This window comes from Octodon degus, unplaced genomic scaffold (genome assembly GCF_000260255.1).
Source record: "Octodon degus isolate 3935 unplaced genomic scaffold, OctDeg1.0 scaffold00123, whole genome shotgun sequence".
NCBI lineage: Eukaryota > Metazoa > Chordata > Mammalia > Rodentia > Octodontidae > Octodon > Octodon degus.
This window is the reverse complement of record NW_004524699.1, coordinates 3763593-3789849: the sequence shown is the minus strand read 5'-3', so window position 1 is coordinate 3789849 and position 26257 is coordinate 3763593. Positions and strand designations below refer to the sequence as shown.

At 54.0% G+C, this 26257-nt stretch overlaps 1 protein-coding gene across 1 annotated transcript in view; it reads right to left on the bottom strand.

The window, feature by feature from the left end:
• Window positions 1-26257, bottom strand: part of Ak8 (adenylate kinase 8) — a 106895-nt gene that overhangs the window by 48302 nt on the left and 32336 nt on the right. The window contains exons 6-10 of the mRNA XM_004640554.2: window positions 23613-23694; window positions 23072-23143; window positions 22426-22626; window positions 19459-19590; window positions 11341-11430 (exon numbers count right to left, since the gene is read on the bottom strand). Of these exons, the coding sequence (XP_004640611.1) occupies window positions 11341-11430; window positions 19459-19590; window positions 22426-22626; window positions 23072-23143; window positions 23613-23694 (577 nt within the window). The remainder of the gene's footprint in view (window positions 1-11340; window positions 11431-19458; window positions 19591-22425; window positions 22627-23071; window positions 23144-23612; window positions 23695-26257) is intronic.

Genomic DNA, 26257 nt, shown 5'->3' with positions numbered 1-26257 from the left:
TTAAAGTCCGCTTGATAATGTGTCCATTTACCCTTTATCTTCCTCCCAGAGCAGTTCTGCAGCGCCAGGCTAAAGCCTTTCACCATTAAGTCAGATGCCTCGGGCTTGATTTCTGGGCCTGACAGTTAACATCTCACCCTTCAGAGAGCCGCTGCCAGGGCTACCTCTTCGGAATGTCATGTCAACCCTGAATTCAGCCAAGTGCAAGATATGAGTATCCAATTATTTCATAAGGCCACAACACATGATTTTGACTTTTTTTTTTGTCAAGGTCTTCCATGAAAGATGGCATCCTTCAAGTTGACCTCAGGATTATTAAAACCTCAATGCCTTGGTTTCCTGCCAGGCTCAGTGTTCAGCATGGGGCCAGTGGAGTCATGGTTGTGGGTGGGACGTAACCCCAGGCCCCTGCCCACCACACCCAGGACCCTCGTGTCCCCTCCTGCCTCCAAGGTCCAGGCCTCACATCGAGCTCCATCCTGCACATCAGGACAAAGCGCCAGCCAAGCCTGGCCATCCACAAGATGGACCAGAGGGCTGACTCTGGGGGTGGGTGGGGGGCAGGTCTGCTGCGGTCCCGCTTCGACAGCTGAGGACGGGGGCCAGGGCTGCGGAGGGAGCACCCAGGCTGCTGGGAATTTGCACCAGCACCTGCAGCTCTCTCTGCGTGCTGGGCCCAGCTGCCACCTGCTGTCTGCACGCTGCACAGGTCTTGGGGACTGGGACATTTCGCCTATTCTTTAGTGTCCCTGGAGGTCAGGAGGGGCCTTATGGTTGCCAGGGGTGACTTGGAAAGATAAGACAGAGTACAGAGGGAGGAAAGGGCTCCCTCCCTGGCATGCCAGTGTGACTGCCTCAACCCCTCCTGGCAAACTGGGACAAATCAGGAGGTGTGCAGCTCACCATGTACCCTACGCCTGCCCACTCGCTCACAAGCCCACATAGGCATGCTGGGCACCACACTACACATCCTGCACACACACACACACACACACACACACACACACACACTCCACACTCATGAGCTCACCTGCAGATTCTGGTGCACACACAGGTGTCCCACCCGCATGCACGCCAGGCACAGCCTTGGGGCATGGACACACACTGGATCACACACACACACACACACACACCCCTACACACACAGCACCCACACAGCCACATCCTCCCACCAGTGTCACACGCAGAATTTCTGCCAGGCCCAGGTGATGTCAGGTCTATGGAAGCTGTTGGAACTTGCCCCTGAGCTCCTGCTGTCCCTGGAGGGATCCCCAGGGACCCAGATGATGTGGTCTGGGTGCTTAGAAAGGGACCAGGACTGCAGAGAAGATTGCTTTCATTTGCATTCCATGTATCCTGAGGCTTGAGGGAAAAATGGTCACACACACACCCACCCCAAAATCTCTCCCCCAGGATCCTCAAAGCCTTGCTGGAGACCTAGGGCAGGTGGGCCCCTTGGGGGCACCTCTTAGTATCATGGGCAGGCAGTGAATACTAAATTAACTATTTCTGGGAGAGTATCGCTCTCTGGAGGGGACAGGCTCCTGGCAGCTGGGCCTGCAAGCTCTGCAGGACTGTAACCAGAAATCTGCATCTGAGAAGGACCTGGCCCAGGTGTTTCCGCAGAGGTACTGTTTGTTTATTACGCACTGCCACCTGCTGGCAGATTGTGGCTACTGCACCCGAGAGAGCTTTTGCAACCAGACGATGGGGAGAAACCAGGACTGTTCCCTGCAGGGAGCGAACGCTGGTGGGCTCCAGCCAGCTTCTGGGTAAACAAGTCACTTCCCCAAGCAAGCAGCTCTCTGGCTGGGCTTAGCTTTCCCAGCTACAAGATTACACAGATGTCTTCTAAGGCTCCCATAGGTTCTGAAAGCCCACACTCTTAACAGCTACGTGGCTTAATGACGTTCACAACTGCTTAAAGACAGCCGTACCAGAGAATAACAGTGTTTTCGTCTTGGCTTTTTCAAGTCCAGACAAGTACATTAGCCTGGGACGCGGGCAGTTACTGGGCGCTCTGTGGCACGCACGCCTCAGAGGGGCAGCCGACCTCGGCCACTCCTGCCCCGCCGGCTCTGCTCAGCAAGACCGGAATGCACGCGCTCACGGCCGGCGCCCCCTGCCTGGGTGTGGACCTGCGGAGTGGTGCTAATGGCTGCTGCGCTCTGAACTCTGGGGGTCCTGGCAAGAGCTCCACTGCCGAGCCACGCCCTAACCTTTCACGAAGTGTCAGATGAGGAAAAAAGAATCACTCAAAAATACACAGGTGTGGTGGCGCAGGCCTGTCACCCAGCACTCGGGAGGCTGAGGCAGGAGGATTGTTGTAAGATTGACAGCAGCCTGGGCTACATCATGAGACCCCATCTCAAAAAACAAAAACAGGGCTGGGGAGATAGCTCAGCAGAATAAGTGCCTGCCTGGCAAGCGCAGGGTCCTGAGTTCAATCCCCGGTACCACAAAAAAAAGTAAATAAATAAATAAAAATAAACACCCTTCATAGATAACTGGTATTTTGCTGAGCACATTAGTGAGACTTAGTAAAACTGCCTAGCCACACTGTGCATCGTGCCTCGGTAAATATCCTGTTTCCAAATGCAGTTTTACATATTTTAAAGGAAGCTGAGCATCGCTAGGAAGCTGAGGTCGGCCTGTGAATATACGAAGTGGATTCCCCTAAGGCAGCGCACCGGAGCTGCGCGGACAGCAAGAGGGGGCAGCGGGCAAGCCTGGGCTCCGAGAAGAGGCGCGGCTTCTCCCACAAGTCAGAGGCAGCTCAGACGCTGCTGCCCACACGGTCTGGGGGAGAAAGCCAGGAACTCCCGGCAGAGCAGGAGAGGAGGCCCTGAGCCCTGGGTTACTGGACAGAGAAGATGATGGGGAGCTCAGGTAACGATCCCTCTGCTGTGGTGTGCACCCCGAGCCCTGCACCCGAGGCCTGCACCCCGAATTCTGCACCCTGAGCCTACCTCTGGTCTAATCATGTGTTTATTCTAACTGAACTATTAACTCACATGCTCAATATAACAAGCCTTTGAATGATGTTTGATAGCCCCAATTTTTACAGATTGGGAAACTGAGGCACAGAAAGAGGAAGTAACTTGCCCAAGGCTACACAGCTACCAGGTAGGAGAGCTCAGATTTAAATCCAGGCACCCTAGCTCTGGGGTAGCTTGCTGAAGCTCTGTGCTTTGTCCCTTCTCTGCCTTGTAGGAGGAGGAGGATACTGCAGAGGTAAGATCAGGAGCCTAGATTCTGTCCTCTCTGCTCTTCATGGGGAGCCTGGCCCTGGGGAGCACCTTTACTGCCTGGCCAGAGTTTCCCCTCTTAAAAAGGACAGGACTAGATCCCAGGCTGGTGCAGAAGTCACCAGGCGGTCCAGCTCCTGAGGGTGCGAAGGCCATGCTGTGCCTCCCCGGCAAGCTGGATGCTCAGGTCAAGCCGACCCCAGTGTGGCGAATCACACACAGCCACAGCTGCTTGCTACCCCCCTCGGGTCGGGACCCAAAGCATGACCAGCCCAATGAGTAGAATCCACCAGAAGTGCATTCTGGCACTGTTCACCTCTCTCACCCCAACCACCGCTGCCTTTGGACCTCTTCCAGTGCAATCTAGGGGATGCCGAGCACTGTGGAAGAAGCCGCCATGCCTTGAGGAAGCCCAGCCAGCCACGCAGAGGCTTCAGGGCGCGAGGCTGGGCCAGCCTAGCTGGGCCGAGCTTCCTCCTAGGCACCACATGGAGTGGGGAATCTGCCAGGCACCTTAGTCCCAGCACACAGGATGCAGGGCGGAAACCCAGGAGCAGTGAAAGCCGGGTGGAACCCACAGCCGGGCCCCAAGACTGATGGTTTCAACCACGCAACTGAGCCCTTTCTTGTTTGGCCCTCCAGGGGTCAGCGCAGGAAGACAGCACTAGACCAGAAAATCCCTGCAGCAGACTTTCATGCATCTGGAGGACTGGCTAGCACAGCCTTTCCTACTGCCACTGTGGCAATGAGGGGGCAACGGCGGCAGGACTAACCACGATGGTAAGTAACCAACACTGTCGTGCTGGTGGTGCGGTGCTGACTGTCCTGCTAACACGCTCCCTGTGCACACATGTGCCGAGCTGGGGGTCTGAAGTCACTGCAAGAGCGCAGATCTCGGAGACGAGCGCGGCCCGCCCCAGGGACACAGCAGTTCCCGCCTTCCTCCACCCCCACCCTGCCAACTGCCGGGCTCTGCCCACTGTCTCCAGCCACACACTGCCCCCATGGCCCCCTTGTCACCTGGAGCAGCACAGACAGGTGCACGGCTCCAGCTGCAGCCCGCGGGCCTCCCTCCCTCTGCATCCAGCAGGCTGTGCCAGGCTCCATGCACAGCAAGCCTCCGAGCTGGCATGCAGACAACAAACCCCCGCAAGCCTCGTGTCCCTGACCTGGATCTGCAGGTCTGGGGCCCCACAGGAGGTCACTGGGGACAGCCGGCTCTGCACAGTCTTTTGCCAGAGAAACTATGTCACTGTCTGTCAGCCAAGGACATCTCCAGAGGGAGAGAGGCTTCCACTGCACCTGCCCTTGGCATCTGAGGGGCTGGAGTGCAGCTCCCACCATGCCAGGGGCTGCCCAGAGACCTCCAGCCGGAGCAGCAGAGCTGGGCCTCCACGGGGTCCCACCTGTCCAAGACGATCTCATGGCTGAGTGCGCTGGAGGCTCTGTTCTTCTCTGAGGCTGCTGAGGCTGCTCTGGGAAAGGGGAATCACATGCAGAAGCCCAGATCAGAGCAGGACGACACCTTGCACTTCGGGGCCCTCAGGAGGCTTCCCAGAGGTGTTTGGGACTGGCTGTGTTCAGATCCTGGCACAGAGCAGGCACTCAGTCCTCAAGAAAACCAAGGCTTCCCTTGTGGGGATAAGGAACAGCCTGAACAAGCACACCTGGCTGCCTCAGTTTCCCTGCTGGGCTAGCCAGTGGCGGGAGAAGCTTTACAACCTTCTTGTGCTAGGCACTGCTACTGTGGTAAATTTTTTTTTTTTTTTTTTTTTTTTGTACTGTAGAAAGAGAACACACACTTTGGCAATAAAAGTGTAGTTAAAAAAAAATTAAAAACAACGCTGGGCCCCCTGTGGGGCATGAACCTGTTGCTCAGGGGAGGTGCACGGACCCCCTTTGCAGATCTGTTCTCATTAATGGGCCTGTGGGCCTGGGCATGCAAACAGCACGTTTACACCACTGCCTTGTTTGGCTGGTTCCTGGGCCTAAGCCCCCTCAAGCTGGAAAAGGCCCCTACCTATTTTCCATAAGGAAATCTTTGTAGCGGTCCCAGTGGAAAAGTCCAAAGTTTGACTTGAAAAAAAGGAGCTACTTCAAAAGCATTGTCAGGCGAGGTGAGGGCTCCGTGGAAGTGCATACATTACGGGGGGGCAGCCATCAATCAACCTCCAGGCCACCTTCCAGCAGGGCCTCTGGCTGGGGGACTCGGGGACACAGGCCAGCACAGCTGGAGGAGGCGAGCTGAGGAAAACCCAGGGCGAAAAGAAAAGCAAATTAATGTGTTTATGACTCGCTGCTTGGACTGGGGTGTGTGTGTGTGTGTGTGTGTGTGTGTGTGTGTGTGTGTGTAAAAATGAAAGAAAAGTGTAGGGTTTTTTTTTTTTTTCAATAATAAAAAGGGAGTTGCTCTGCAGGGCCCCTAAAGCTTGTGAAAAATTAAACTCGACGGATTCAAACTGTCCTATTTCCACTTCAAAAGGGAAGAGGCACTGAGCGCTTCCCAACTTATCTTCAAACGCCCAGCACCCTAGAAAGTTTCTGTAAAAAAATGAAGGCTCCTGCTCCCCCAAGCACTGCACTGGTTACGGTGCCCACTGTCTCTCCCTCCACTAATTATACCCCTGTGAGTCTATTAATCAACTGGTAAATTATTTAGCGAGGCATGCGCTGTCTTCGGCGCCTACGAACACAGCACACTTGCAGGCTTGCTGGGAGTGGGCCTGGGCCCCCGGGGTCCCCGCTCCGCGCTCCGCGGAAGACAGCGGCAGCCCAAGAGGCTCCGTGCTCCAAACAAGAAATGGCATCCGCTTACCGCCTCAGACAGGAGATTTACTTTGTCTTTCAACTCTGCAACTCTTTGCAAGTTTTCAACGAAAGAGAAAAGCTGGTCTATTGTAGGATCTTTAGTGTGCATTTACTGATGAGAATATTAATTCCCCCTAAAAAGCCACGCCGCCTTGTAGCTGGCTCTGATCCCCCCCAGCTGGGACATGGGCTCAAGGAGGGCTCTTGAAATCGCTCCTAACTATCACGGTTTGGGGCGGGCAGGGTGCCCGGGTGTGAGGCCTCAGTACCGGAGAGTGTGCGGTAGGCCAGCCCCACGCGCCCTCAAAGCTCTCCCCGGTCTCAGTTCCACGCTGGAGGCTGGAGGCAAGGGAACCTCCCCAGACAGGACACTCAGGAAACAGGGCTCGACCCAAAGCGGGGGGTGGGGCAGCTCCAGCGAGATCTACTCCACTTCTTCCACCAGGACGCTCGTTTTTAGGGAGCAATTATTTCTTTAAATAGCTGCGCTCTCGCCTCGAAGCAAGCACACATCTGAGTGTGCCAGGGAATCGAGGGACTCGGGGCCCTACTGGATGTGGGCTTCTGCTACAGTGAGCAGGGCTGCAGCGTGGAGCTCTCCTCCTGCTCCCGAGATGAGCCACACCCAAGGATCGCACCGCAGGGGCTGCAGGCTGGCCACCGGCCCAGAAGTGACACTTCCAGCAGGCTCTGCGGGTGCTGCAGGGGGGTCCTGACACACATCTGCACACTGAGGGCAAAGACCACGCAGGACACGATTCACCCCTGGCTGTTTTCAGTCTTGTCCCTGGGCAGCTGTTCTCCAGAGCTGGCCCGGGCAACGGGAGAGAAGAGTGATTCCCAGAGCCGGGTAGCCACCGATGCCCCCAAAACCAAGCAGAGGGCAGTGTGTGGCGAAGTTGACCCGAATCTGGAAATGGGCTGTATCCACTGCCAGCGGCCACTGGACCCCAGTTCATGGCTGAAATTCCTCTGAAGCGGACTAAAAACAAATCCACACAGCCTTCCCTGGGAGCCTGCCAGGGGCTGGTTCTACATGGAGAACTGGGAAACCCAATGTCCCAAGGGGCAGATACCAGGTCTGCTTTCCCAGAAAGCCTTGCGGAAGGCACGAAGCCTGGGGGGGGGGCTCACAACTACTGATGGTGGGCAGTGTGAGCCCCCACAGATTGCAGCAAAGAAGTGAGACCTGGTAGCTGTTTGCTTGACTCTGGAGAGGAAATCGTACCCACACATTACTGGGGTACCCAACAGAGATGGACTCATTCTGGGCCAACAACTGCACCACAGAAAGGCTGTGAACTTGCTTCTCCAAAGCCTGCTTTCCTACTAGGCAATGGTGACAGCTACCCAGAGACAAAGGCTGCAGCCCCAGCCCCCAAGCTCTCCCTGCATAACGACCCAGGGGAATAAATTTGTCCTGTGCGCTGCAGCTGGAGCCAAATGGGGACAGGAGGTCAGGCCTATATATTTCAAAGTCCAGGGCACAGAACAGGCATCTCCCCGCGCCTCTTCCTATTGCCAAGAGCCTGGGACCAAGGGATAGATGAGTGGAGATGGGGCCCTGGAGCCCTTCGCCTGAGAATGGGGGAAGGCGGGAACGCAGCTCTGTTATTCATTCTGCTGCTCATTTGAGAGGCGGAGGTGTTGGCAGCACCCACAGGGACTGAGAAGGAACATCACCAAGTCTGTAGAGGTCAAGGCTGAGATACAGCGTCCTGAGGCCGGCTGGGGGGAATAGAGCTAGGGGCTCCAGGGGGAGACGACATCTAGAGCTACTGGGCCAAGTGGCGCCGGCGGCGGTGAGCGCTTCAAGGGCAGCAGAAGTGCGCAGCGCTGCTGGGCTCTGGAGCACACACGCCAAGGTGAGTGGCAGGGCGTGAGCCTCGATCCCAGGGTTTGCCAGGTGACAGCGGAGTCCCCAGGAGCGGGGCAAGGACCCAGAGGGGTGCGGAAGTGTCCCCAGGAAGAGCGCTGCTGTTTTGGGGGTGCTGAGGATGGGGTTCCACACCAGGTGGCCAGATGGTAGGATGCAGTGGCACGCGCCACGCTGGGGCCTCTGACCACGGTGATGGGGCTATCTGCCCTCCCTGCACCCTCTGCTCCTGAGTGGAGCCCCCTGTGTCCTGCAGCAGGGCCGGTGTCGTTCTACGCCCAGGAATGCTGCTGGCCCCTGGGGTTCTGGAGAGGGAAATCTGAGGTGCCTCTGTGGCCCCCAAAGGCACAGGGAGCAATCACAGCCTTCCAGGAGTGCCAGAGTGTTAGGGCTTAAACCAGCCTGTCCTGAGTGTGTCAGGACACACAGGGCAGGGCTGGGAAGACTCGCTCCCACTGCTGCCTCCACTCAGCCGAGCTCTTCCTGTCCCCCGACTTCCTGTGCTCACTCTCAGGATGTGGCCATTTATCAGGTGGCTTTGCCAGACCTGGCCTTGGCGGTCCCAACTGGGACCTCAGATCCCAGCCGATCATATACCTGCTGCTCAAGAGTTCTGAACTTGGGTGGCTGTAACTGCCCCGTGCCCCACCAGTGGCACCCGGGGCTAGGAGACCCCTGGGTCACAGGTGTCCCCGACACTCTACGCAGGACGCCTTGGGGCCCCATTCACAGCAGTTACTCAGAAGCCGCAGGGCTGTGGTTGGCTGGGCAGGGCCCCGGTCTGTGTGACTCTCTTCAGAATCCACCACTGCAGCATTGCTTAGCTGTCCTTCCTGCTTCTGCCGGGGGCAAAGCCGCCCCCGCGGCCCGGGTGACAGTGGCACCGCTCCTCCTCAAACGCAGTGCTCTGGTTTCCTGGCAGCTTCTCCACAGCCCACTAATGAGACCCTGTTAGTGGTTACGAACGCAAATGCATTCTTTGCCATCCCTGCGAGATCAGGATTAGCGAAGTGCCAAGATTTACTGCTTCTGTTAGGAAGATATGATATTGGTTGTTGTTGTGTCTTTAATTTTGTAGGAAGAGCAGAAGAATTGAGCTACATAGTCTAAATAAACACAAAACAGTAGAAATAAAATAGCAAGAAACATTGACAATCAAAGCTATTCAGGTCTCCCTGACCTTAGAGGAAAGTGGTAACTGCGCACACAGTGTCCTTTGCAATCACCAAAAACCAAAAATCAAATTCCTCTGCAGCTGGACCACCACCTGGCGCACTTGGGCTTGTTCTGGGCGCTGTACACCAAGGCGCTGGGTGCACACGGTGAGTGTGCGTGGGTTTGGGAACCCATTTCTGTGCCGTAGTAACCAACAATGCTCCCATTGCCTCTGTAGACATAGGTGGAATCCATCCTAAACGCGGGGCTCACGCCACAGAGCCGGGAAGGCGTGTGACCCGCTCGCTGTCAGGCGAAAGATCAGGCTGCTGGGTCAGGTAAGGAGAGTGGAGGAAGACGCCAGGAAGGCCGAGCGTCCTGACCCAAGAGAGAACATCCTAACGTGATTCCTCGCTGACGGTGACACCAGGGCATTTGGGACCGGGAAGCTGGGGTGGCTCGCCATTCTCTTCCCAAACAAAGGCTAAAACTACAAAATCGCAATGGGTCTTGAAGTAATGGGCAAGACACAGGATAGAGGCATGAAGAAAAATCAGTGGGGCCCGCGGATGCGGCAGGCGTGCAGGCACCAGGAAGGCAGGAAGGAGCCCCGGGAGGAGCGCAGCCCGCACACCACCTGGCCTGCAGACCTCTGACCTGAGAACTGGACTGCTAAGGGCTTCACAGTGGCAAAGCACCTGGACACCTGGGACAGCTGGCGATGGCAGAAGCAGGCCCAGGAGGGTCTGTGTGTCCCCTTTGTGCACCACGGAAGGATCGAAGGAGTGAGAATTTGGGAGCCATTTCAACCGATGTTTTGTTATTTAATACTGTGGGCAATTTTTCGGATGGACAGAAGCCTGCACAGAGCCCACGTGCACCTGGCGGCCTTCCCCAGACTTGCTAGTGGTGACCGCTGCCTCCTTGTTTGGGCCTTGGCTTTGCTTTTGGACCGACAGAGGTTGTGTTGGTGGAGAGCTAAGCTTTCTTCCAGTTATGAGTAGCGCTGCACACAGCACATCTGAATGCTGTCTAAACTTCAGTTACTTCAGTCTCACTTGTCGTTTATTCAGTGAGCCTTCTGTGTGCCACCTGCAGCCACCGCCACCGCCGCACCCCAGTCTGGAGCCTGGCGTTGGAGAGAAGTCGGCTGCGCTGGGGGTCCTGCGGTGGCTGCTGCTCTTTTGGCTACTTTTGGTATCCGCAGCTGCCAGTGGCAGGAGCACCCCACAAGGCAGAGATTGTCACCTCCATTTGCCGTCAATTAACCAGGGGCATCAAGAAGGGCATGGTGCTCCGAGGGGCCACGTGACTGCTGGGGACAGCACCCAGCCCACACTGGCTCCCACACTGCTGGGAGCTCCTGGGTGCGGCCACAGTGACTGCAAGTGGCCTGCTCCCTGACCCAGGTCACTGTGGCCCAAGCATCCAGCGCACCTCTTTCAAGCTTCACCCTGGGGGCCAGGACACCTCGGGGGGAAGGGGGCTCAGGAAAGCCATGCCGGGATGTCTCCCCAGGCAGCCCGCTCAGCTGATGGTTAGCAGCAAGAGTGACTCCTCATTAAGGAACTCTGCCCAGGCAGCGGTGGAGGAGACAGCCAGCAGCGTGCTGGGCAGACGTCCCAACCAGTGCATGTGTGGGCTAGGACGACAGAGGGTTTGTAGGGTACTGTGTTCTCCACAGCAATTGCAGAGTCACATTACATGGGACAACTGAGCCCGCACGATGGTGTAGCACCATGAAGGACACACTGTCCTGGGCCAGTGTCACAGGGGCTAGCAGAGCCCAGGCTGCGCGGCCTTGGCAGCTCTGTGTCTTTCATTTCTGTGTCCTGGAGCCTTCCTGATTCTCAGACCTGTGACTACAAAGGCTGTGGGTGACTGAGGGCATCTGGGTGCTTTCTCTGGTCCCCTATCCAGTCCCTGAGGACGGAGAGCATGGCCGACCTGGGGTCCAGGGACAATGCCTCACCTCCCCCAGACCTCAGTCGCTGGCTGGTGTACCCTGAAGGGAATGCAGGTGAAGCTCTGTGTGTGGGCTTCTGAGGCCATGTGCTACCAGTTAGCAGCAGCAAACTTTCTTGGGGAGCAGGGACCTCCAGATCCCCGGGGACCATCAACCACGTCCACAGACTCCCTCACCTGGCTCAGCCTGGACGCCAGGCGGCCTCCCAAGGAGCCATGAAGCCTTTGTGACCAGCACACCCCATTTCCCATCTGTTGCCCTGAGCCCCTCACAGGGCCTCAACCTACCTGTCAACCCCTTTTTAAAGAAGGACAAGATGAGCTCTCCCAACTTGGACTCGTCCTCCACGGCCTCCTTTATCAGCTGCCCGCAGCAGACTGTGGGAGAGAGGAACAGAAAGACACAGAAACGTCAAGCAGAAGGAAGAACCAGGAAGGAAGGAAGGAAGGAAGGAAGGAAGGAAGGAAGGAAGGAAGGAAGGAGCGAAGGAGCTAATGGCGGGGTTGGGGGGTGAGCTGAGAAAGTAGAAAAGGCTCTTCTGCCCACAGGATTTCATCCCAGCGGAAGTCAGAATCAAAGAGGGGGTGGGCGGTGAGCGAGAAGAGGACGGTATGGGGCAAAACAAAGTGCAAACTGGTGAAGAACACACTAAAAACGGACCCTGCAGGAAGACACTAGCAAAGATGGGCCGGGCTGCAGCGGTGCCTGGAATTGCTGAGCAGAGCTCAATGCTAGCAGCCTCACCACACAGGAGCAGTGTGGGGCCACGGTGGCTCCACAAGCCACCCGGTGGGCAAGAGAGTCCAGGGTCAGAGGGTCCCAGGGGTGAGCCAAGCTGGGGGTGGTGGCACACGTTTGTCATCCCAGCATTTGGGAGACTGAGTCAGGAGGATCGCTCTGAGCTCGAGGTCAGCCTGAACTAGACAGTGAGGCCTTGTCTCAAACAACAAACAGACCCTCAAGGAAGAGGCCCATTTCACATACCAAGAGGACTCATTCATAATTAAAAGGCAGCAGCTGGAGCTCCCTGGCCCGCTGCCACTGTCCTCTTTGGAAGTGTGCCCATGGCTGCAAAGGACCTTCCATCCTGCTCCCCTGTGACTCCAGCCCTGGGCCAAGGCCAGCACATGGGAGTGGACGGTCAACAGGAGCTGAATAGACTGAATCAATATGCACAGGCGCTGACCTCTTTGCTGGGAAGAAGGCCATTTCTTAGTTCTGAAATGTGCCCTACAAGACTCATGTGTTTGGGGGTGTGGCTTTCAGAAGGTGACCACATCGTGGAGGGTGCTGCACCCACCAATGGACTCATCCGTGGATGAGTTCACAGCTGGATGAGGTGTGAGGAGGTGAGGCTGGCCAGAGGTGTCACTGGGGTGACCCGGCAGGGCGCGTCCTTCCCCCAGCTCCTCCTCCTCTCCCCACTTCCTGTCCACCGTGGATGGAGCAGCTTCCATCCAGGCCTTCTGCCATGCGTGTCCACCTTGGAGTCTGTGACCATGGACTGAGCCCTTTGAAAGTCATGAGCCAGTAAATCTCTTGAGACTGTAGGACACTGAGAATTCTGTCCCAGTGACACAAGGGAGTGACCAGTGCAATCCCTGATAGCCAAAGCCAGAAGACAGGCTGCTCTTTCCTGAGTTTTAATGGTACAACCACAGGTTTTTTAACCTCCGGTGTTAAGGAGTCTCTTGCCATTCTACAGAAACTAAAAGCAACCCCAAAACTAGCAGGACAACAGGAGCCATATGCCAAGGACATCACCAGAGACATAAAGCATCCCAATGACACACTTAACTCGCTTTGTAAACGACAGGGGCGATCTTTTTTTTTTTTTTTTTTAATTATTTATTTATTTATTTTGTGTGTGGCCAGCTCAGCCCACCAGGGGGCGGGCTGGCTGGCATGTGGTGCTGGGGGATTGAACCGCGGTCCCTGTGCTTTGCTAAGCTTGTTCTAAGTAGGTGCTTTAGACCACTGAGCCATCTCACCAGCCCCAACAGGGGCGATCTTGCCCTGAGCGGCCTGCAACTTCACTAGCTCTGGGAACCGTGTGCCAAAAGGCCGGTGGAGACCAAGAACGTTGTGTGTGGCGCTACGCACTGCGCTGTTGGCTTTGTAAAAATTCAGTTCTCCTGAAGATCTGTCGTTGCTTGCACAGGGGACTGAGGCTCACAGCCTTCTAGATGGCCGTTCCAGAGTGAGGAAGTGGCCAGCTGATACCCGACCCCGGGTCTGGGGCCTTGGAATCGGGGCTCGGCCTCCAGTTCTGCCCACTTCACTATACTTCCCATTCCTAATGTCAGGATTCTTAAAATGGAACCACACAATCCCACCTCGCAACCGCACGAGCAGCACGATGTCAGCATAGGACTGAAAACTATGTGACACCGAGCAAATCAGAAAAATTTGGCCCCTCCAGGGAGAGACAAAAGGCCACACAGTTGCAGCAAGAGGTGACATCTATGCCAGAAATAGCACACGAGCCTTTAAAACAGTGGTTGTAAATGTATTTAAAGCTTTAAAGGAAAAGATAGTCAAAATGAATGAGCAGATGGGGAACCTTTGCAGACAAAGGGAAACTGAAAATAGAACCAAAGAGAGAGAGACTCTGGAACTGGAAAACAAGTAATGGAAGATTCCAAAATTTAACAAAAAAGAACTGAAAGGGCTGAAGGGAAAAGCAGGGGCTCAGTGCCTGGAGGGAATAATAAGCAGCTAAGATGATGTCCCTGGAGCCCCAGAGATGGACACAAAAATGTCCCAGAGAGAGAAGTCCTAGAGAGGAGGGGACATAAAAATATCTGAGAGGACAATGGCAGGAGAAATCCACAGTGGGAGGACAAGCATCAGACCACATATCAGGAATCTCAGCCAAACACAAAGGCAGCCACACCGCTCTGTGTCATAGTCAAGCTGCTAAAAGAGAGAGAAAATACTCAGCAGTTGGAGGGGAGGAGAGATGCTTCATGTACAGGGTAACCGCCTCTGACTTCTCATCAGGAGAAATGCAATCCAGAAATGAGAATGACATCTTTTTTTTTTTTTTTTTGTATGTATTCAGTACAGGGTCTACAGGGTCTCACAGTGATTCTCCTGTTTCAGCCTCCCAAACGCCAGATTATAGGCGTGCGCCACCATGCTCAGTCCAGTCTCAATCACCGTCTCAGTGCCTGGGGGGCAGGACCAGCATGGCACATGGGGGATTGAACCCCTGCCACTGCGCTCTGCCTAAGCAGGCACTTTAGTCTGTTGAGCTATCCGGCCGGCCCTGAGGATGACATCTTTGACTCAACTTGGATTTCTATACATAGCACAACATCCTTTGAAAATGAAGGTGAAATCATAGCCATTGTCGATGTGTGGAAGGTGAGGGAGTTGGTCACTTGCAGCCTTGAACTAAACAAAATGCTTAACACAGTTCTATAGGCCGTGAAGAAAATGATCCCAGAAGGAAACTTAGAACTAAGCTAAGGGATAAAGTGTGTTGTATGTGAAAACACAGAGACAGTCTTTCTCCTTTATTTTTTAATCTTTAAACCAAAAATAATCATAACATATTTTAGAGTTTATAGCATATAGGACCACAGCAACACAAAGGAAAGTGAGAGGCTCTTCTCTCCTCTCCTCCCCTCTCCCCTCTCCTCTTTCCCCTCTCCCCCTCTCCTCTTATTTTCTTTTCCTGGTGTCAGGGTCTTCCTATGTAGTCCAGGCTGGCCTTAAACTCACTGTGTAGCCCAAGCTGGCCTCGAGCTCATGACGATCCTCCTGCCTCAGCCTCCAGGTGCTGGGATTACAGGTGTGCACCATCACACCCAGCTCTGTGCTGAAGTTTCCCATACATTAATTCAAGAAGGACTCCGAGAAGCAAAGGGTGGATAGTAATCTCTAAAGCAGTCACTAACGCACTAAAGCAAAGAGAGGAACTAAATACGGCAATAGAGGAAGAAAAGTGAATCACTCGAACCTAGTTGGTATGGCAGGAAGATCACTGTGAGCTGGAGGCCAGCCTAAACTACATATTGCAAAACGTTGTCTCAAACGTACCCCCTAACATAAAAATACACAAAAACTAATTGATCATCCCAAAAGATGGAAGGAAAAGAGAAACAGAAAGCAAACTGCACCAACAAAAACCTCCCCCAAGTGCTAGATTTACAAGCTACCACTGAAAGCTTACTTCAATTGGACATACACTAAATGCTTCACGTGCATGCGAAGGACAGCATGCTAGATTTAAAAAAAACAGAAAACCCTCACCATACACTCTCTACGAGACACATAATTAGATATCAAGATATGGACGGCCTAAAAGGCATAAGAAGCACCACAGGAATGCTGATTACCGAAGCAGACTTTGAGAAAGTGGACGTCACCAGAGACATGGGGGGACACTTCCTAGCACGCACTGAGCAAACCCAAGAGGCGAAAGCTGGCAGGAAAGAGACCAACCCACACAGAGAACTGGGGAATTTATTACACTGGGAGTCGCGGGTAGAGAGTGAGCCACCGAGGGCATAAGGACGCCGCCTCGCTGGCACCTGCAGGGCGCCGTCGATCCCACAGCCCGAGACACGCCTTCTCCGCCTCGCATATTCTTGCACGTGGGCCCCACCAGTCCAGGCATCTGCCAGTCCATTCCAAAAAATCAATACATTTCCAAGGATCAAAGACATACAGGATGTGTTCTTTGACATCAACAGGATTAAATCATACATCGATAACAACAGCATCAACAAAAATCTGGAAAAATCTCCAGCTAGTTTAGGCAATGCACTTCTAACTAGTGCAAGGCTCCCAAAACTGAAGCGCAGGAGCTCTCAGAAACGTGTGGCCCGAGTGAGAATGGAAACAGTGGACTGAGAGGAGACAAAGCTACAGCACCGCCTTGGGGACACTGTGTCCCTGCCACTGCTCACGAGAGAAGGGAACAGTTCTAACACCCCATGTCCACGACCGCCTCATGCGGCGACATCCATGCAACAGGGTCCTCCCTTCCAAAGACTCAGAGCCTAGAAGGAAAAACAGTTGTATTATTTTGATTTTTAGTTTTTCCTGACAGGTCTCACTATAGACCTTAGGCTGCCCTCAAACTTGCAGTGACCCTCCGGCCTCCTGAGCGCTAGTGCCACAAGGTGTGCACCACCATGCCTGGCTTAAAAAATAATTAAGCCGGGTATGCAGTCCGGCACTCGGGAGGCTGAGGCAGGAGGACTGCCGGGAGTTGGAGGCCAGTCTGGGCTACATAGTGAGTTCAAGGCCAGCCTAGACTCTCTAGTGAGATCCTGTCTCAAAGAACTAAATTAATAATAATAATAGTACTAATAATTTATATCTGTGGCAGGATGCTCAAGTAAGGGACTGGGCTCTTGCTGTGGGAGCTGGTGAGCTTCGAGGAAGCAGGGGGCCCGCGAGAAGACACAAGGCCTCAGACAGAGCTGGCCGGGCTGCGCTAGAATCGGTCTTGCCGCCCCGCTTCCTGCCCCGGCCCTGCTGCAGGGCTAACCCTCAACTTTCTTTTAAGTTTTTCTACCTCTGGTTTCCTCTGCATAGCCAACAAAGTGGCGTGCACGGAGGGCACTTCCTGAGAAATACTAATGCGATTCTGATAAAATCAGTCCGAGTCGCAGTACACGCGCAAGGTGATCGCTCGGGTACGTAGGTCCCTTCGTGTCGTGAGGCGCCCGCGCTGAGGCACCTTTACAGCCCGTGAAGTCACCCCTGAGCAAGCCGAGCGCAGTCGGCTTCCAGCCCCGCTCTCGGGGAGCGACATGGGCACGAACTCAAGCGCGGCTGGTTCTTCTCACATTCAGCCACGCATTTCAGTGTCAAGAGAACCAAATCTCAGGTACGAAATCTCCAGGCCAAAGCAGTTAGCCACGCCAGAGCGACTTCTTTGCAAAGAGCTGTGCTCTTTAGAGATCCGACAATTGGAAACGGGGGTCTTCTGATGACCTTGGGGAAGCGAGTGCTGGCCGCAGGTATGTCCCCCAGCTCACGGACTCCTACATGGGGAGCTCGGGGCCAAGCCGGGGCACAGCCGGGGCTGCCCGCTCTCACCTGAGGCGCCAGCCTGGCATTTGCTTACCGAGAACACCTCAGAAATACAAGCTTTCTGAATCGATCTCTAAATGCTTAATTATCTAACAGAGTCTCAGGGTGGCTAATTACAAAGAAAAAAATCCATTGTGAGCACCTTTATTTTCATTTTTGGGACAATCCAGGCAGGGAATTTCATCTCATGACCAGTTATGCTGAAAGCAATTTATTTATTTATTTATTTATTTATTTATTTATTTAGTGTGTGTGTGTGTGTGTGTGTGTGGCCAGCTCAGCCCACCAGGGGGCGGGGCTGGCTGGCATGTGGTGCTGGGGGATTGAACCGCGGTCCCTGTGCTCTGCTAAGCTTGTTCTAAGTCGGTGCTTTAGACCACTGAGCCATCCCTCCAGCCCTGAAAGCAATTTAGACTTATTATTATTTTTTGTAATTTAGGGAAGGGTCTACAGGGTTCAGGGTCTCACTACTGGATTAGACTCATAGTGATCCTCCTGTTTACAGCCTCCCAAGAGCTGGGATTACAGGCGCATGCCACCATGCCCAGTCTCAATTGCTGTCTAAGCATGCCCTGGGGTGGGATTAAACCCCGACCCCTGCGCCTGCTTGCAGGCCCTTTAATCTGCTGAGCTATTTGGCTGGCCCTCAACTTAGATTTAAAAACTGCTTTGCCTGAAGGAACAAATCTATGGGGGTAGGCTGCGGCACCGATGTCCTCCTGCCAGCCCCATGTGCCATGTGAGGTACTACTGTCAGGTCTGCATGTCTACCCTCTTTCCCCACACCTCTTAAAATTTTAATTATTTGGGAGATACTGGAGACTGAGCCCATGGGTGCTCTGTCCCTAAGCAACAGCCCCGGTTCTTTTTAATTTTTATCTTGAGACAGGGTCTCCTGAAGTGGCCTAGGTGGCAGTTGAAGTTGAGGTCCTCCTGCTTCAGTCTACCTCGGTGCTGGAATTGCAGGCATGTGCCACCACGGCTGGCTTCACTATACCTCTTCGTGTCCCCACAGAACATAAGCGCCGACATTTAGCCGAGCACATAGTGTGGCCACAGGTGGACAGCTGGGCATTTACCAAGAAGCCCTCCCAACCACAAAGTTTGTCCACTCAGCACACTTAAAACGTAAAATCAGAAGGAGAGGTAATTTGGATAATTCCTTTAAAAATGGATTAAGAAAAAGCATTTGTTTACTGTCTATGGACTTTTCCATACTAATGAAATTTGCCAATAATTGCTAAGGGATTTTTTTTTTTTTTTTTTTTTTTTTTTTTTTTTTTTGTAACTTTGTGAGATCTGGGCTTACTGGGTAGTTCAGGCTGGCCTTGAACTCACAGTGATCTTGTTGCCTCAGCTTCCTGAACGCTGCGGGGGCACGCACGCCCCACCATGCCTGTCTTCTACCCTTTTTTTGGGTAAGATTTTTGTCACTGCTTCTTAGCTAATCTCTGTGGCTTTGGAATTTTACATTGGAGGAGACCTAATTAATTTTATGGGACTTAATTAAAGAGCATTTTTATCCAAAACATTAGCCTTCTGGGGGGTGATATATACATATACATATACATATACATATCTATATCTATATCTATATCTATATCTATATCTATATCTATATCTATATCTATATCTCAGCATGAATACGTGTGTGCGCGCATGCGTTCCACAGATGCCTGCATATTGGTATGTGTACTTTGAGGCTATAATTACAAGCATTTTAAGTATGTGGGGCTCAGGGCTCCTGCTTTGTAAGTTGGGCGCCTTCACTTCCAACCCCATGCCTGCTCTCGGCTCTTCCTCCTCCCAGCACTCCATCCTCGTGAACACAGGATGGCCTCCAGGACCGCCGGGGATGCCTCAGCCATGACTCAGAGAGCTGATTTCAATATTTTCTTGCCTCCTGGTAAAATATTTATTGAAACTGTGCAGAGCGAGAAGTCTTCCCCTGGTTCAGAGATTGTTTGCTTGTAAACACGCTGACCTGGGCTGGGGGAGACGCTTAAGACCAGAGCAAATAAACCTGCCTGGTGTGCAGCGCTGAGGCCCCGGGAGGCGACCGCAGGGCCGGGGCAGGCACAGGCACCCGGCAGCGCAGGGAGGACATAAAAATGATGAGCAGACGGCTGTCGGCTCCTTGGCTGGGGACATGGTTTTATGGGTGAATGTCTTTACGGCTATACTTTTAGGGAGGAAAAAGCCATATCTCTGTAAAGGCATGCGAGCTGGTATCAGCTCTGAGCAAGCAAGGGAGACCATGCCATGTGCATCCTCCCCGCCCTCCCCTGCATGGGGGACCCGTGTGCTTGGGAGCGGAAGGCAGGGGGACACCGGAGCATCTGGGCACTCACTGTTGACAAGCCCGTACTTCTGGGCCAGGAGGGCGGCCTGTAGGCTCTTGCCGCTGCCTGTGGGGCCGAACAGCAGCACCCTTGGGGTGAACGGAGCATTGGAGCGGTGGCTGGTCTGCACGTAGGTCAGAGCTGGAGAGAGAAGATGCAGGCAGTGGAGCCAGGGCCTGAGGAAGGGCCTGGCACCTCCGCTCTGGCAGAGCAGGGGGAGGGCTCGTTATTTCTTTCCTTCCTTCCAGTACCACAGAAACCCTTATGCAACGCTTCTCCTGGCCCAAGAGAAGAGGCAGCAGGGCACGAGTTATGCATCAGGCCTGAGCACCAAGGTGGCCAGGGAGTGTGGAGACCCCTGGAGTCTCTACAGCAGCGCAGTTTCCAAACTGCACCTGGCCAAGCCCTGAACTGAGGCCCTGCTGGCTGGTCTCCTAAGGGAGGGGTTTCCTGGTTTTCTGCAGGGTGCGCCCCAGTGTCAAGCACAGGCTTTGATGAGTGCCTCAGGCTGCACAGGCCCGAGTGTGCCGGGACTTCTAAAGGGCTGGGGAATCGGGGGAGAATAATTTATGCAGCCACACTCCACTGACACCAACATTGTCTTGCGTCTCCAAAGAGGACGATGAGATAGGTCACAGGAGCCGGCAGATGCAGCCATGCGGCCCTCGCCTGCAGTGTGCCCTGGCATTTGATGAACAAAGTGGAGGATGGGCAGAGGTGACCGTCTACTGTGACGAGGTGACCCGCACTGTGGGAGGTGCCCGAAACCAAGAAGTCATAGGGCAAAGCTACTTGAACATCAAACAGGCCACCGCTCTCAAGCAGAGAAGAGGGGAGAGAGAGGACAGGCTGAGGGCACTGTAAAAGGGTAACCACCCAGGGGAGCTGGCCTTCAAAGCGGGGTTCCACCCCAGCATCCTCCCTGCCAAAGCCCCAGGCCAGCCCAGGGTCCCCCCAATCTGCCAATGTAAATGTCCCTCCTGTGATTCTGTCCTAGGCAAAGCAATGTGGTCCCCAGGGACTCATCACAGGGGTCTGATATGGGGACTGCTGAGCCTCAGCACTATGGGTAATTGGGGCCCAGCGGCTGTTTTGTGTGGGGCAACCTATACCTCAGTAAGACGGGGAGCAGTCCACCCACCAGATGCCACTAGCACAACCCCAAGTTGGGACAACCAGAAAGTGTTTCCTGGCATTTTCAAATGTCTTCCCCTTGTGTGTGAGGGGGGCGGGGAACAAAAATTGTCTCCAAGCGAGAACCACTGGGATGGGTTTGTGGTGCAAATCTTGAGCTCTGGAATCTTTGTAGGGTTGTGCCTTTCAGGGGGTAGACTGTTAGAGATGCCACCACAGGTCCCTCTTGTTCAGACCATCAGGACAGGAGAGTCGGGGGGCTGCCCTTGAGGCCGTGACGGCCACCACCGTCATCACCAGGGCCACCGTGTGGTCACTGCTGACCCACAGGCCCGTGACAGAGGTCTAACTCCCGCTCAGAGACCGGGTGGTTGCGGGGTCACGCTCCCAGCGCCTGCGCCGGTCGTCACTGTCCTTTCCTCCCTGAGAGGCTCACGCAGGACTCCCAGCCAGGCTCTTCATCCGCAAGCCTCTGAAAAGCGGGAGCATTCCAGGCGAGGCGGCCTGCTTACAAATGATGCTTAATTTACAGTAAATAACTAAGTTAATTAGAAGTAATGATCCCCCAGACGGGCTCCACATCTAATTATTCTTTTTAGAAATATGTGGTTGCTGGGTAAGCTGCAGAGAGATCAAAACAACAACACAGAGAGAATTTTGCATCCCAATTTTCAATTTATCTCTCCGCATTATTAATTAATAATAATTAATATTCAGACACTCGCATTTTTACTTACAATTCCAGGCATGAATTCTTTATGCCTGATCATATGAACTTTTAAAATTAATTAAGTAATTTGGAAGTAATTAATGTGTAAATTCAGAACCACGGCATAGGATAAACGCGACGGATGTTTATCTTAAGAGCACGGTGTTGGCTACTGGAGACCCTTCCGAGATGCCAACGTGCTGGGAAAGTGCACGCCAGTCGGGCTGGCAGCTCCAGAGCAGGGTCACTGCCTAGGACCTGAGCACCAGGTGACGGCTGAGCAGGGCTCACGGCGGGCCCAAAGGAGGGGTCAGCAGGGCAGCATGTGGGGCCTCATGTCGTCTCCCCATCAAAATCAACTTTTCTTAGAGATTTGAGAGAGGGTGGAGAAAAGGGCTTTACAAGCCGTGCGATTTTATTGGCTCAAAACAAGCTAAGTGCTTTGTGTGCGTGGTATGGATGGAGACAGAACGAGGTTTTAAGACAGCAAGACTTTAAAATGATGCCACAGCTATCTGGGGGTAGGATTACTCTAAGGGCCCCTTGCCAAGCGAGGACAGGATGGTGAAGGATGGTCATCACCTAGCCTTCACCGCGAAGCTGAGCTCCCGGCAGGGACCCGCGGCCTGGAGACTCTGCTGAACCCCACTTGCAGCTGCGGGGAAGGCATGGCTTGGCCCTGATTCTAGGGGTGGCACCATTGAGGCTGTCCAGCTCCTGAGCACAGGGGCCAAGACTTGCACAACTTATAAACTCCCAGGCCACAATCTCTCCTCCCCGCGCCACAAGGGCCACTGCAGGCTGCTCAGTCACATCTGTCATTGCTGGGGATGCCAGGGCAGCACTGGGCTCAGGGCTGCTTATCCCTGCTCTAAAGAGAGTTATAACTCCTGAGCTGTACTGTGGAGGGCTTTTTTTTTTTTGGTAGGTGGGTGTTGTTTTTGTCTTAAATCTTTAGCCACACCCATTAGCCCAGTTTCCCAGGCTTCTGGGCAGGAAACCTACTCCAAGACCCCCCAGCATGTCAGGCACATCCTGACCACCACCACCTGGTGGTCCTGGATGAGAGGTGGGCGGCCCGGTGAGCCCAGCCCTTGGATGATGGTGGGACAGGGCTGTGTGTCTGCACTTACCCTGGTAAAAGACATCTACACAGGGCTGGTCAGCGCTGATGGCTTTCAGGACTTTGGGGTAGGCAGGAAGGATCCGGATGATGTTCCTGTGATAGTTCAGCAGTTTCCGAGCTGTCTCCACTTCTGAGATGCCCTCCGGCTCCACCAGACGGTTCTGGACTTCGGACTCAGGTGGCCAGTCAAAGGTGGTGTGGTAGATCTCTGTGTGGAGAGGACTCAGCTCGCCACCCACCCAGGGGCTGCCATCCCCATCTGCGGATTCTGGGGCGGTGCCAGGGGACTGCGGCTTGGCTTTGCTGGAACATGGGGTGCATGGTTTTCCAGAAGGGACAGGCTCCCACTAGATCCTCGCAGGCCTGGAGCCAGGGGCTGAGCTCAGCAGAGTGCGCTCAAGGCTTGCTGCCTGCAGCGCCAGCTGCACTCCAGCCCAGTTCTGCAGAGAACGAGACGCCACCCTGTACCCACAGGGCCTCCACTTCCCAGCATTCTCCAGCTCAGAGCCTGGTCCTGGCATTTGAACCCACATCCGCCTGTGCGTCTTTCTGGACCTTGGGTGGGTGCTTGGTGAATGGGGGGGTGTTCCCATGGGACGTAGGCGTGGGGCGTGGGGCGTGGGTGTGGGTGTGGGGTGTGGGCAGGCCCGTACCTCTGGTCACAGGGTCGATCCTCTTTCCCAGGTTTCTCTCGATCAGGACAGAGTCCGGTGCATTCAGCACAACTGGGCAGAGAAGGGGTAAGCTGAGTTTGACACCTCTGAACTTCACGGACCTTCCCTCTATACTGCCACTAGCCCACCTCATCTCCTAGCCCGGGGACTGCTAAAGAAGAGGTCATCTCAGCTGCAAATGCAAGGCCTGTTCTCCAGGGAGGGAGGACAGCCGGGTGGAGTAGCTCTGCGCCAGCAATGCTCACGTCCCAAGGAACTCCGAGGTGACCCTCCTTGTGCCTGTGTTTCCACCATGCTTCCCATAAAGAGGGTCCCTCGGACACAGGATCCTGGGACAAGGCCTCCCCAGGGAGAAAACAGGACCCGCTTTTCTTAAGAACAAGTCCGGAGCGAGTCAGCTCTGTGACTGAGGCCGAATCGAAGCGAATGCATGGTGTTCCTGCTGGGTCACAGGTGGCTGGGCTGGGGATGGGGTTGGGGCACCAGCGACTCAAGGGGGCTCCACGGCCGGGGTACTCACTGACATGCCTGGGGGCGAACCCCAGCGTCTGCATCATCAGCACCTGTTCCCGAGTCTCAGGAATGCCGTCCAGGATCCAGCCCTAGGCAAGGCATTGGGAGAGTGGCTCATTTGCCTGAATTTTGGTTTTCAAAGCTTAAAAGGAATATAATAGCTTTGTAGAAGGGCTGGATTCTCTTCTCTTCATGTAGGGTCTCACTGTGGTGCCCAGCCTTGTCTTGAATCCTGGGCTCAACCGATCCTCCTGCCGCAGCCCACCCTGTAGCTAGCCCTACAGGTGCATCATAGTGCCTGGCTTGGGGTTTTTTTTGATGGAAGAAAATAAATGTTTCTGATAACCACGTGACTTCCTGAACCACCACTCTTGGTGTTGTAGTCTCTTCCTAGTCCTTGTTCACGATAACTACCATATTGTCTCAGTTTTCATTTTTCACTAGCACACATTGCAGTTCGTGTTTACGTTCCTCGGGGGTTGGCGCACGTGCATGACACACCTTGAGGCTTTTTTCCTCCGCCCCTCCCTCCTCCATCTCTTGGTCCCCTTCTTTTTCACAAAAGATCTGTCTTCCTGTTCCCTATCAACTGTCTTTTGCTCTTGATTTGTATTTTGGGTTCCTCATAAGAGAACACTTACAGGATACTTAAGCTTGTGTGTCTGATTTTATTTCATTTAACATCACGGTCTCGGTGCATCTGTTTTCCTACAAATGGCTCAAATTTATCCATTTTGTGGCAGAATAGTATTCCACTGAGCATAAATACATTTTCTCTATTCATACCTTTTTCCCTGAGGGTTAGTGTGTAGTTCAGGCTGGCCTCAAACCCACGGCAATCCTCCTGCCTCAGCCTCCTGAGTGCTGGGATTACACGTGTGCATCACCACGCCTTGATTCCTTATTTCACATCCTGATTTTTTCCACAACGTGTCACAGCTGCCACAAGCATTTTTTTCTCACATCGGCCCCGCTTCTCATTGCCTCCGTTTAATGGCTTACCTCCCATCAAGCTGCCTCCTCGCTGACGCTGGCGGTTGCAGATAATCTCGCCACTATTACACATAACACTGTGCTGAACATCTTTGTACGCCTAACTCTTTCTAAACTTTGAGCCCTTTCCCGAAGAGAGTTTCTGAGATATGGCAGAAAAGGCACAAAATCAACAGGATGAAAACAAAACCACATTGTTTTTAAAGACAGCAAGCCCAGGGTGACGTCTCAGAGCTTGGACATTAGTCCTGTCTCCACACGGCGGGGGTGTTGGCGTAGAAGGTTCCTTTCTATTAACTCTTTAAATCCAGTTGGGAAAGGAGCACACACTTGGTGTACTCCACGTGGAAGTGCAGAGACGCTAGCGCCAGCCCCCGAGGGGCCCTGAAGGCCGCTGAGCGCCCTGGCCGACTCCCTTCCAGGCCCTGTCCACAAGGACTGTGGCGCACATCAAATAGCCTCGAGATCAATTTCTAAGAGTTGACACTTCCTGTTGGGCCTCTTCATGCCTCCTGCCAAACTGCTTTACAAAACCGCCCGGCCAGTTATAAATCCAGTGGCTCAGTGCCCACTGCTCTGGGTCTTTGCTAGCGCTGGGCATTACTTGGGGAAAATCTTTCCAGCAAAACATGATATGCCACCGCTGCCTTCGTTTACATTTCTTTGATCGTTAGAAGATCCCATATTTTTTCCACATGTTTACTGCTCGGATGTTGGGTCTTTTCCAAGCTCTCCATCCAGGCCACCCCTCCACCCGCCATTTGGGATGTTGTCCTCCTGGAGCTCTTATATACTGAGAATATTAAGCCACTTGGCAGACGCTGCCAAGCCATCTGAAGCACATCACACTGCCAGTGTCATCGTCCGTCTGTCTGTCTGCCTGCCTGTTCGTGGTCTTTGAAATCATGCCCAGTGTTGGCTATAATACCCTGGCTTTCGCCACGCTAATCACTGCTTTTTCCTTTGGCTTTTGTTGCTGTGGATATATCAAAAGGCCTTTCCCACCATAAAGTGGATAAATATTCACTCGCATTTGTACTGTGTTCTCTTATAATTTTACTCTTTACGTTGAAATATTTAAAGGAACCACATTCTCTTTCGTAAATGACATGAAGCTTAACCCAATTTGCTTTGTCGTGGCTCAAGCAAGCTGCCTCAACCTGCTCTGTGACACTGCCTCTCCTCTCCTCCCTCCGCCCCCTCCCCTCTCTTCCTCTCTTTGCTCCTCTCCTCTCCTCTCCTCTCCTCCTCTTCCCTCCCCTCCCTCTCCTCTCATCCTCTCCTCTCCCCTCCAGTCTCCTCTTCCCTCCCTTCCCTTACTTCCCCTCCCCTCCCCTCCTCTCCCTCTGCCCTTCCCCTCCCCTCTCTTTCCCCTCTTCCCTTCCTCTCTCCCGCTCCTCCCCTCCCTTCCCTTCTTTTCCCCTCCCCTCCTCTTCTCCTCTCTTCTCCTGCCCTCTTCTCCTCTCTTCTCCTGCCCTCCCCCTCTTCTCCTCCTTCCTCTCTCCTCCCCTTCCCCTCTTCTCCTCCTTCCCCTCCCCTCCTCTCCCCTCCTCTCCCCTCTCCTTTTCTCCTCCCCTCCGCTCCCCTTCTCCTCTCTTCCCCCGCCTTCCCCCTCTTCTCCTCTCCTCCCCTCCCCTCTTCCCCTGCCCTCCCCTCCCT